Genomic DNA, 11,716 nt, shown 5'->3' on the forward strand with positions numbered 1-11,716 from the left:
GTGATTAACCTAAAGATATCGATAGTCTGAAATAAACATCGATGTGCGGCATAAATAAAAAAACATCGGTGCATCGATATTAGTTAGCATCGATGTTTTGGCACCTCTATTAAAAACTCATCCCGATACCGATAATAGCGGCAGAAGAATTTTAGAATTCCTTAAATATATATTGTTTAATTTCTAAGCATTTTCAAGGAATGAGTTTAAGCGACTGCAACAATAACTATATATATTTGACGGGCAGTGAGGATTATGCCCTTAATTTGGCAAAGGTAAGTTGGGAACACCGATTTGGGTTGGTTTTTGAACATCAAATTGCATTTCTTTTAGCTATGCGAACGCTTTGCCACCAAAGAAAAGCGCGTCTTACTGATCACCAGTCGCCAGCAGGGAATGGCAAAGCGCTATCCATGGGAGGCCCATAACTGCAGCAAATACCTGACCATTCTGCAACTGGTGGATGTGGAGAGCACCCCGCTTCGCATGCTGGAAATGCAGGATAGCGCCGAGTCCTTGTGCAGTCCCGATTTGATAGTCTTTGACCTGCAGTCGCTCGTTTTGGATGCACTACTGCGTCCTGTGATGCAGCAGTGCTCCACGGACAAAATGGTCCGTCAAATTGCCAAGTGCTCGGCATCCTTTGTGAATTACCGCGAAATCCTGGCCAACCTGGCGGGACAGAAGGCGGGCAAGAGCATCGACACCATTGTGGTCATGTCGCAGGAACCGTATCCCATGTCAGCAGCTCAGTTCAAGCTGCTAATTGGACTCTATTTCCACGGCAACGAGTGCCACACGAATTTTGCCAAGCTCTCGGCCAAGATAATGGTCTCCCAGCGATTCGCCTAGGCGGAGGACAGAAGATTGGAGCCACTACAGTGCCTTGGTAACCAGTTCCTGAGTTTAAACATAGCTGGCAGTATTGTAGTTTTTCGCCGTATGCTCTTGCTTTTCAATCAACGTTTACCTTTCTGCATTGTCAAAACATGCATTTTGTCAGGTTAGACGAATATTTTCCAATCTCGAACGAATTTCGAGTAATCTCTATAAGAATTATCAGCTATTGAGACTGTATTTCCATTTAATTGACTTGAAGCTATTCATATTGCCTTCCCAAAAGGATATCCAAATGGAGTTTGTTGTTAGGCTACAGAATATATTCGAATATTTAAGAAATTGAATTTATAAAAGGCAACGCACGCCATATTATATCAGAATATAATACTAAGACAGTGCGTACCTTTGGCAAGAACTTAAGAAATACTGTACGTTGAAAATATCTCCCTACATGGCATCCATGCATAATGTTATACGAAAGCGAAGCAATCGAATGCTCGATCAAATATAAGACTTTATTATAGTATACTATTTAGTCTAAACGGGATTAAAACTACCAAAAAAAATTGCTGATAATTAATTATAATATACATACATATAACAATAATATTTATTATGCTAAACGGAAATCTCAACTTAAGGGAATTTGTATGAAATAAAAAAAAATTTCGAATGCATAAGATACGTACATAAATGCAGCTAAAAGTATTGGAGAATGTATTCCGGAAATACGGCAAGTGATCTCCGGAACGCAAGCCACCAAAGCCCGTTTAAAAGGAACTAAAACTCATTCACATGTAGCCACACCCCAAATCCCTGCTGCCTTCGACTTCGATTGGAATCCGATCTGCGCATCCCAGCCTCATATGTAGTCCAGCATGCCGCTTATGATCTCAAAGGCATCCCGAGCCGTGGGCTCGATGGCACTGCTGGGCAGCAGATAGCCGTGCACTCCGTTGTCCGCCAGCTGGAGCGTGTAGCTAAAGGGAATTCCAATCTCGTAGGCGGCAAAGGCGTCCGCACAGCCTGGAGAAATCAAGGTAACCAAACGAATGAAGATCAATCTCTATAAATAATATAAATAGTACGCACCCGATCGCTGTTCAATTAGATCGTTGGATGCGTCGACCTTGTATCGGGACTTACTACCCTTTTTGCGCAATCCATCGGTGCCCACCATCGCCACGTCCAGAAAATCATCCAATCTCTCTGAATTGAAAGTGGAATTGGCCTTGACCGGATAGGATATCACCTGACCATAGGCCTGTAGGGAAATGTACAGCTGCAAAAATAATAATTAAAGTTAATAAATGTAAAGAGAGTTAATGATAAACTATGTAGTTGTAAGCATACCTTTATCTGCGTCCTATAATCCATGAGGAACTCAGAGACCGCCTTGGTTTCCGGTTCGGAAAATGGCGCTGGACCGGCGTAGAACTCGTTGCAGGGCGCCTTGGAGCTGCCCCGTTTGCCCCAATGATACAGCCAGTTTCTGTCCAGATCCACCCCGTAGCAGATCTTATCCGGACCCCGTTTCTGCTGGAGCCACGTCATCGCCGAGTCGAGGAGACCACTGGGAGGTGGAGTCTGGTGCTGCGATCGCGACTTCTTCCAGAAACGATCGTACTCGTGGCTGTACGCATAGCCGTCCGGATTCAGGACCGGCATTATGTACCACGTGGTGTTCCGGATGAACTCCACGTCCTCGTTGCTTTCTGTTGAGTAGACGTTTTATGGGTTATTTTTATACATTATTTAACATAGTAATTAAATAAATTTAAATATATTAATTCGCTTAAGAAAATGTATACGTTGTTCCGATCAACGTAGCCGCTTTTCCCCAACTCAAAATACATTAGTTATCCCTTTGTCAGTCCGTTAGTCAGTATATTTGTAGACCCAGGAATCGATAGTGTTTACTTTAGGCCTCTACAGCTTGCCACTTCTCCTCCAGTTGGATCAAGATAAGAATGGAGAGGCGAAGACCCCGAAAGTCCTCGCGTAAATACGTGCGCTCCAAATCGAATCCATCAGTTGGAGGAGGAGTAGCGGAAGGCAGTCCTTCAGCATTGCCTGCCACCGCCAAAGCGATACTCCTCCAGCCGGACGGTAATCAAGCACCCACCATGATGACATCCCTTCTGGGCGAACGACTTAAAAGAGTTTCTCGCATCGCAAGAGCTCCGCACAGCCTACAAGTTACCGAAAACCCAGAAGAAGGTGGAGCACCAATCGTACCAATAAGAGAATCCGGCGCATCGGAGGTGTCAGAAGTAAATCCGGGGGTTATGGTCATTCCGGAGGCGGCCAGTCCCCGGGGTTCGGCGGTGCACGGACCACACGCTAGCTTGGTGTTCAGCGCTGAAGCCAGGGATTCGGATAGTACGCGGGTATCGGAGGAAGTGGTAGAGGTGTTCCGAACCTCTTCGGCGAGAACCACATCCAATGAGCCGGCAGGGGGCAATCTGCGCTTTGAATCCACTCCCGTGGCTATAGACGGCAATATAAACTTCTCCCCGAACGCCATCTACGATCAGAACAGGTATAGCAGCATGATGTCCAACGGGGATTACAACAATGGCAACAGGGGTATAAGTGAGAGGAGCTTGGGAGCCTGCCACCATGGCTGGGCGATGCGGCAACAACAAGCTGCCGCTGGACCTGCCGGCAGAGACACCCTGGGATTCGCCATCAGTCTGGGCGCCGCTAATTTGGGCCAGGACCGATGCAGTCTGGGCGTTGCATGCGATGAGGACTGTGGCTATGGAACTGGCTGTGATTTCGGATGCGGCCAGGCCCATGGCGTTGATCCCGGAAGCTTTCTAGGTTCGGGAACCATGGGTACTGGCCCCTTAACATTGGCAACGGGATCAGGAGGCCCACCTGTGCAGAGCGCCCTGCGAGGAGCTCAAGGTGGAGGCTATAAGCCAGTTGGCGCCGGGCAGCGGGGAACTTTTGGAACAGATTTCGGAAGTGAACAGCTAAACTTCTTCGTTACCTTCCTACTGGAGGTCCTCGGTGTTTTAGTGTGAGTATATATTTACTTATCTGTTTTCCACGGATCATTCCACCTCTTTGATAATCTACGAAATCTTCCACTAGTTTTTTTGCCATCTGCACGATAACATTTTGGATTACTCTGGGCTACCATGTTGTCCAGTTGCTGGTGGACCTAAAGAACGCCGATCGCAACATTCAGGTGGCGGTGGCCATTGTGTTCGGGCTGCTGCTCGTCGCGTTTGCCATATCGCAGGTGACGAACCTCAGTGGTTCCTGCTGTCATTCACGGGATCGAGCCCGTTCCAGGGCCAAAAGTGGTGGCATTGGCTTCTTTCACAGATCCACCAAGGCCAAGACCAAGAGCTGTGCCTCCAAAGCCAAGACCTGTGCCCATAAGTCGAAGATTAAGAAGGCAGCCAGTTGTGGACCTAGCCTGGGCTTCCACACGCACCGCAAAACGAGGTACACGGATTGCGAGGGACGGGCAATTTTCTTGAGCTCCAGACGATATGCTATTCCGACTGAGATGAAACAACCACCCACCATTGTGCTCTGGATGCGCGACACACTGGCTCGCATGCTGCAGTAACCACCAATGACGCCACACGTTGGGCGCCACTAATACTTAAGCTGAGTTGAGACTGCCTAACTATATGTATTGCCTATTGCCTGGAGACACGAACCATTCGACCATTTGCAAAAATTTCAATTTGAATAAACTTTAAGAGACAAATTTGATATCATTAAATTGATATTTATGATCTGGGCCACCATTATCGTGAATATCGTGAAATAATATGTTTCGAAAAGATACAGTTCGGTAATAGTATATGTGTATACTCACTGTTTGTTTTCATTAGTCGCAGCAGTTCGGCAATCATCCAGGTGGCCGTCGCGGGTCCAATCCAGGCCAATCCCTGAGCTCCAGCTTCGACGAAAACGGCATTAGCCTGGCCCGACTTCCGCTTCCGCTTGGGTCGCTTGATGGTGTGTAGACCTTCGTTGTTCGCCGCCGCCGCCGTCTGTTTGGATTCGATCTTTACCACAATTAAGGGTCGACCCTCGAAGGAACGACCAATGTGGATGAGCTCAACGAGCTGCGGATGACGCATTCGCACCGTCTCCAGATACTTGACGATCTCATCGTGATTGTGGTAACGATTCCATGTCATGGGCGGTGGTGCCGTGGGTCGCGGCTTCGAGGGACGAGTGGTTTGTAGGTAATCCTCTTTGGTCAGTTCGTAAGCGATGGCCTTGCCCACATCGAAAATGAGCACTTCGTGCGCTATGCCCTCGTAGTTTAGAGTGCCCTGGAAGTCCACGAGCATCTTGGGTGGCACTAGAACATCCGTAAGACCTCTGAAATGATGAGGTGAGTGAGAAGGAATTGATTGCCATCATACATTTTTGAGCTTTAGGTCTTGCTAACCTGAGACTTGGACCCTTGAGCCAGTGCAACTTAACGCCGTCCTCGCCCTTTTTGAACTCCTCCAGTGCACGGACCTGCTCCTCATCCTGCGGCTTTAGGCGCCAAATTTGGTACTTATCATAGCTTATGCGCCTGGGTACCTCCGGCCGCGACGTGGTGGTTGTGGTGCTAGTGGTTCCCCTGGTGGTCATTCGAGTGGCCAGTGCCTGGAGGAGCGGATTACTGGTGCTCGTGGAGATGGCACTACCAGTGGAATTGACAATATGATGGGCCAGTATGCCAATCCAGTTCTGTGGATTCCTCAGCGGATCCACAATGGTCAGGATGGGCACCTGGGCCGCCGCCGATGGTGTGTGCGTCGTTGTAGTCGTCGAGGTGGTCGATGTGGAGGTAGTGGAACGACGTCTAACCTTACGTCTTGGCCGCGAATCGAACCAGCTGGAAAACCATTCTGTTCACGGGGAAAATAAGTCATATATTGTGCTTGGGCTGTTTTTCTTTGGTTATATGTGTTTCCTAGCGGTGCAGAAAGCGTGAAGGAGAAACGAGAACCCATTTGGGAGACCCACTCCGTTAGCCATTCAATTAGGTTCTGGGTTTCCCTTTTATCTTCCTGCTCATTCAGCCAATCTCGCCATTAAATGAATCACTCGAATAACTAGAACTTAGCTTTTAATTGCACGGTAATTAGATTGAAAACAATGTTAGAAAAGCCAAACGTATAAATTAATGAATTGTCGTCTAATCATCGTTACTATATTTCCTAAAATTAATATCAAATCAACCATGAAGTTGTTTTGAATGCCCTTATATAGCGTGACTATTACTTAGGGCATGGTACTACCTAACATCCTTGCAATCTGAACACTCTTTTTCTAGTACTCACTGTCGTAGTCATCTTCCGCATCCGCCTCCGTGGTCGAGCCGAATCCGAACCAGGACTCCAGCCAACTGGGCGGCGCCTTGGTGGGCGGGGGCAATGGCACTGGCATGGTAGTGGTAGTGCTGCCGATCTTCTTAGTGCGTCGCTGCAGGCCAAACCAGGAGCCAAACCAGCTGCCCAGCGAGGAGGAGTCTTCTTCATCCTCCGAGTCCTCATCATCCGTCTCGGCATAGGCTTCATTGCTGTGGGCGCTGTGATAGAGGGTATAGCTGGGGTACTTTGAAACGGATGGAGTGGCTGGCTCTTTGTCCTCCTCCTCATCGGGAGTGCCAAAGCCATCCATGAGCCGCGACATGGCCACTTGGACGGGGTAGAAGATCATGCGAAAGAAGCCAGCAATTCCGGAGTCCTCATCATCGTCGTAATCCTCATCGGAGTCCACCGGTCGCCTCTTGATGCGAATCTTCTTTTTGGCCATGGAGTTCTTGGTGCTTGACGTGGCATCCTCCTCCTCGCTGCTCGATATAGTCGCTGTGGTCGTTGTTTCCTCCTCCACCATAGCTCCAAAATCAGCGCCCTCCTCCGCGGAGCTGCTATCTTCTTTGAGATCACTCTGTGCCATCTCTGTGCTGCTGCTTTCATTGGGTGTATTTTTATCCACATCCTTGTGCTCGTCCTCGAAATAGTAGTCTTCATCGTCGTCCTGCTCCTCCTCCTCCTCCTCCCCCTCATCCTCGTAGTCGCCATCGGACATGAGCTCGAATATATCAAAACTGGGCAACTGGGGTCTTCCGCGTTTGCGTTCTTTAACTTTTCTTCTTTTTTTTTGATTGGCATTTATTGGAACTTTGGATACTTCATCCTGACTGTGATTTTTGTGGAGCAGATGCAGGGCAGTGGGTATGTGAAGTACGCCACCCGAACTCTTCTCTTTCTTCTGCGTGGATGGTGGTGTTTGCTGCTTGGTCTTTCGCCTTCTGGAACTTCCCTTCGGTGAGCGCCTTTTGGGAGTACTCACCCGCCGAGCTGCTACTCCATTTGGGGATGCTTTGGATAATATGGTTTTGGACTCCTTAGATACGACTTTTTGTGATCGTTTTGTAGATTCTGCTGTGATCTCTTTTTCAGCTTCCTCTGGAGGAACTTTGGTCGCACTTTCTGATTTTACAGATTTCTCTATTCCACCATTTTTAATGCTATGCAAAGAGCGACGACTTCTACGGTGAAGTGCTTTAGAAGAATCCAATTCTCCCTGATTCTTCAGGAGCTTAGCTCTCTTAACCGCACTTTTAAGTACTTTCTTTTTAAGTGAATTTAAAGATAAATTTCTTTTTGCGTTAAGTGGTCCCCTTCTTTCATCTCTTGAAATATCTTTCACCGAGCGCCGTATTCTATGATTCAGTGCCTCATTCGATTGCAGTGGTTCCTGTTCTTCTAGTGTTTCACTTTCTTCCGCCGGCTCTAAGTCGCTCCTCAACAAATGCTGACTAAAGACATTGGAAGTGGGCAGTGTGGCCTGGGGCATATGTGGTTTCTCCAGTTGCGTATAAGCCGGCGGTGGTCGCGAGGTGGTGGTGGTGGTGCTCGGTCTTTTGCCCAGGATGATGGGCAAGGAGCCTTGCGGACCTCTGGTGTTATTTGCCCCATAGCCCGGCCTCTTTTTGATCACTTTAGTCTTATTCTTTGGTATCTTCTTACGCTTCTTCCTGCGTGTGTTTGGCCTTGAAGTTGTGCTGGTGGTGGTGGTGGTTGTGCTTCTGGTGGTGCTCCCCGTCCGGTGGGGCAGCTTGAGCAGCTGATCGGAAACATGATCGATGGGTCCGCTGGTTACCATCACAGGTGGTGGTCGATAATTTGGTTTGGGTAATTTATTACTGGGCTTGGTAATTGGATTCTTGGGCTTCTTCAGTCGGATGATCTGTGGCCTGGCGGTGGTGCCATCATGATGCACTGGATTCAGCGTGGATATAACCGTTCCCGGTGGAATCGGCTGGCATTGCTGCTCATATTGCCTCCGCAGACTCTCCATATCGGCATCATACTGCGCCTTCGTTACATAGATCGCTATTGAATTGCTATCATTCCTACTTTGGGTAGGTATTCCATTGGGATTATGACCCACTCCCACTTGGCTAATGGCGTAGACAATCCCGGTGGTTGGATGGGTGAAGTATATGGGAAATGTGGTGCCATTACCGGCTGATTGTGGCTTTGTTTGGGGTTTGCGCGATGGATTGGGTTCCTTGATATCTAGCAGTTCGCTCTGCACATGGAATTGATCAGAAATTGTGGATCCCGGTTGGCTTTCCTCCACAGACTCAAAGACATACGGCTGCGAGGGCGCCTGATCCTGATCCTCATCGAAAAGCTGAAAATCCAGTTCCGGCGGCTCGAAACGAATGGAGGTCTGATGCTGGTAGCGCGGCACAAAACGGCGATCCTGGACGCGACGCTGGAGGAGATCGCGACCCCAGCTTTGGCGCACCAGGCTGTCGAACTCTTCGGCACTCGGATGATAGCCAAAGTCGATGGCCCCCGTTGGATGGACGACATCCACGACCACGATCACGATCAAGAGCACAACGGGCAGCCCAGTTACCATGTCTAATGCTCGCCAAACTGACGATTATCCACGACGACGATATTACTATGACTGTTTGGCTGCGCGGCTGGTTGGCAAATGAAACGAGCCCCAAGTTGCGGGCCCAACTCAGCCGGTCGGTGAAAGCCCCGTCTTCGGGCCCCTGCGCCATCACAGTTTCGGCCACTTGGCTTTTGGCCCGTAACGCTGCTCCTCCTCCTCCCAGTCAAGCTCCTCTTCCTCCTCTTCTTCGCTTCGAGCTCCCGTAACCCCAACCCCTCGAACGTTCTGGCCTCCAGTTAGCTGGTAGATTCCCCCCCCAAGCCAAACAACCAACTATCTTCTTAACTGGCCTTGCGACAGTTATCGAGCCATGCCAAATTGCCGATCTAATCGCCAATGGGGCACACAAGGGTTAAGTGCTGGATAAGTTATGGAATAAGGAATCGAAAGTACAGGAGCATAGATAACGTAAATCCTATCCTAGTTTTTTTTAGATTTTTTTTTTACATATATTAAATTAAATAAAATACACTACAATTATGTAGGAGTAATAGAGTAGAATGATAGGTGTAAGTAAATAAAATTGTCTATGAAATTGACAACTAACCTTATCTAAAATATTTATTTAAATATTTCGCTAAAACTGAAATATTAAGTGGACTTTTTGCTCAGTGCTTCCCTGTGCGATCTTGGGAGGCCCCATGCGATTTGGCTTTATGGAGGCACGCATCCCAGCAGATGGGATGAGCCAGCATGCGATGGCGATCTCGGCCAGGTCATTTGCTTGCGGTATGTGGTACGCAGCATATAGTGGCTAGAATGTGGTGCTTGGAGTGGCGACCCACTTAGGCGACACCGCTGCTTGCCTTTCTGGAGGATTAGGCACCGGAGGTGGGCCAACAGGTCGGACTTGTCCAGCGGTGGGCGGTCGTGGGGGAGGCAGTGGGGCACAGGCTCCAAAGAGCCAACACTAAATGGCCGGCAATGACGACAATTCAGTTCGATTGCTCATCCAAAATGGAATTCGCTGGACATGGCCATAAGCTACAAGAAATCGCTCATTTCTTATGTGGGAGAAAAACGTATAACAACAGTGTGAGAATTGCTTGAGGCTACCCCTGAAGAAAAAAGCTAGTAAATAATAATTCAATTCTAAAATATAACATAATGTGGTATATAATGTATTTGCACCAGCAGAGTGGCTTAAAAGTATTTTTTATTAGCCCAATAAATTAGTCTAAGTTGCAAATCTAAAATCGTGATTTCGCTTTCGAATACAGTGACAATGGCGTGAAGTGACTTGGAACGGGAGAATCGCAGAATGAGTTAGGAGATCGAGATTCCGTCTCGGATATGGCGACAATGTCTAAATCCGGAGACGACTCTTCAGATCTTTCACTTTCTACGCATTCTGCAATTAAATCGGAACATTTTTTTTTTGTTTGTTTTATTTTTTTCATAATTTTGTGCCGACTTTGAGTGGTTGTTGGTGGTGACTTTCGCCGAGGGGCGGTGACCCCGCCCTCAAAATCAGGTATGTCTATATGTCACTGGGTAATTACCAGCACTAAGACAATAATATTCTCCGGCAGTACGGACTTACTGGAGCGTCACTAAAAAACGTTTAACGTTTCGAGCCAACGGCAATTGACGAAACGCTTCGAAAACGCCTCAAGCGAATAAAAGGGGGTCTGTCCGTATGACTTTTAATAACAATAATGCACTGAATAATATAAACAAAAACCGCCGTCGCCGGCCAAGAGACAACGAAATAAAAAAGTAACATTTTTAATTGCAAGTTTTCGTTTTAAACCGAAGCCAACCATGTCAGGGGTTCCACATACATATGTACATACTATAAATATATAGATGTGAAGATACGATTATATCGTCCATATGGCAGAAGCAGAACTACTTGTTTTGGATGAGTTAAGAAGCTGAAAGCGAAAGTCACCTGGAATGGTTACTACGGAGTCCAACACTCAAGTATCTTGAAACTAAGTTTCATTTCAACTGGGAAATAGAGACTCGTTAAGTTGTATCTTTAATCCTAAGGAAGAGTAAGCAAAAATTCTAGTTTCAAAAGAAAACAATCAAAATACTCAAAATGTTTTTTGACAAAATATTCGCCAAATACAAAAAATGCTCCTAATGTTTCTCAAATGTTGGCACGCGATAGTGGAAAATTTTCACGTTTTGTCATAAATTGTGTCTTGAAAGCAATAAAAAAATAACTATATATTTATTTATAGGTACACGGCTAATGGACTGTTCAACCCTCAAAAAGATAATCCATTTTATTGTGATAAAAATTGAGAACAGAAAATAATCCTGCAGCTCATTCACAAAGTAATTGAGGAGTATTTTTTTTTGGTTCGACGACATTCGAATGAAAACAATCCGTTTCTATTTTCCCAGCTAACACGTTTTATTCATTTGTATTAATATATTTTCGTTATTTTGAGAAATTTATAGGAACACACAAAACGTATTTCCTTTCGAGCTGAACTTTGAATACTCTGTAAAAATATATTTTCTGATAATATATGTTAGCTAGCCATTTTCTGGGGGTATCTCTTAATTACTAATTAAATTTCAAAAGAAAATAATAAGTATATGCTCCAAATTGCCGATTTAAAGTTGTTTATATTTAGTCAGAGTATTGCGTTCATATATATCTGGGATCCGCACATGTTCTGTCTAAATTGTATTCGTCATTGGATCGGTCGGCTGACCCAAAATTGGATTCTTTTTATATTCAAACCGTACACTCATCCACATCCACGAATCATTCGAAGAAAAGGCGCATCATGCCAAATCAGAGGACAATGTTCGATCTTGTGAGGTGGCACATGTGTATGAGTATATATGTATATCTATGGAATTATGGACTCATGGGTGTGCTACCCATCTATTTTCAAGGCCAGGGACAGGGTCTCATGGTCGAATTGGCGCTTCTTTGTGTTCTGAGGTCGCCGCC

The 11,716-nt window shown here is 46.5% G+C and overlaps 3 protein-coding genes across 3 annotated transcripts; 2 read left to right on the forward strand and 1 right to left on the reverse strand.

Annotated features, from left to right (window-relative positions):
• Nucleotides 1-95: 95 nt before the first annotated feature.
• Nucleotides 96-1,524, forward strand: LOC6726216. The gene is made up of 2 exons (XM_002107155.4): nt 96-275; nt 334-1,524. Exons 1-2 carry the CDS (start codon nt 201-203, stop codon nt 850-852), a joined length of 594 nt encoding a protein of 197 aa, XP_002107191.1. The 5' UTR covers nt 96-200; the 3' UTR covers nt 853-1,524.
• On the reverse strand, nt 1,417-9,251 carry LOC6726217. Its single transcript, XM_016172453.3, has 6 exons — nt 6,156-9,251; nt 5,270-5,720; nt 4,685-5,199; nt 2,194-2,555; nt 1,933-2,122; nt 1,417-1,866 (listed from the first exon to the last, which is right to left on the reverse strand). The coding sequence occupies exons 1-6, from the start codon at nt 8,752-8,754 to the stop codon at nt 1,703-1,705; spliced, it is 4,281 nt and encodes a 1,426-aa protein (XP_016039744.1). The 5' UTR covers nt 8,755-9,251; the 3' UTR covers nt 1,417-1,702.
• LOC6726218 lies at nt 2,700-4,578 on the forward strand. The gene is made up of 2 exons (XM_002107157.4): nt 2,700-3,868; nt 3,943-4,578. Exons 1-2 carry the CDS (start codon nt 2,811-2,813, stop codon nt 4,427-4,429), a joined length of 1,545 nt encoding a protein of 514 aa, XP_002107193.2. The 5' UTR covers nt 2,700-2,810; the 3' UTR covers nt 4,430-4,578.
• Nucleotides 9,252-11,716: the final 2,465 nt, after the last annotated feature.

This window comes from Drosophila simulans, chromosome X (assembly GCF_016746395.2).
Source record: "Drosophila simulans strain w501 chromosome X, Prin_Dsim_3.1, whole genome shotgun sequence".
NCBI classification, from domain to species: domain Eukaryota; kingdom Metazoa; phylum Arthropoda; class Insecta; order Diptera; family Drosophilidae; genus Drosophila; species Drosophila simulans.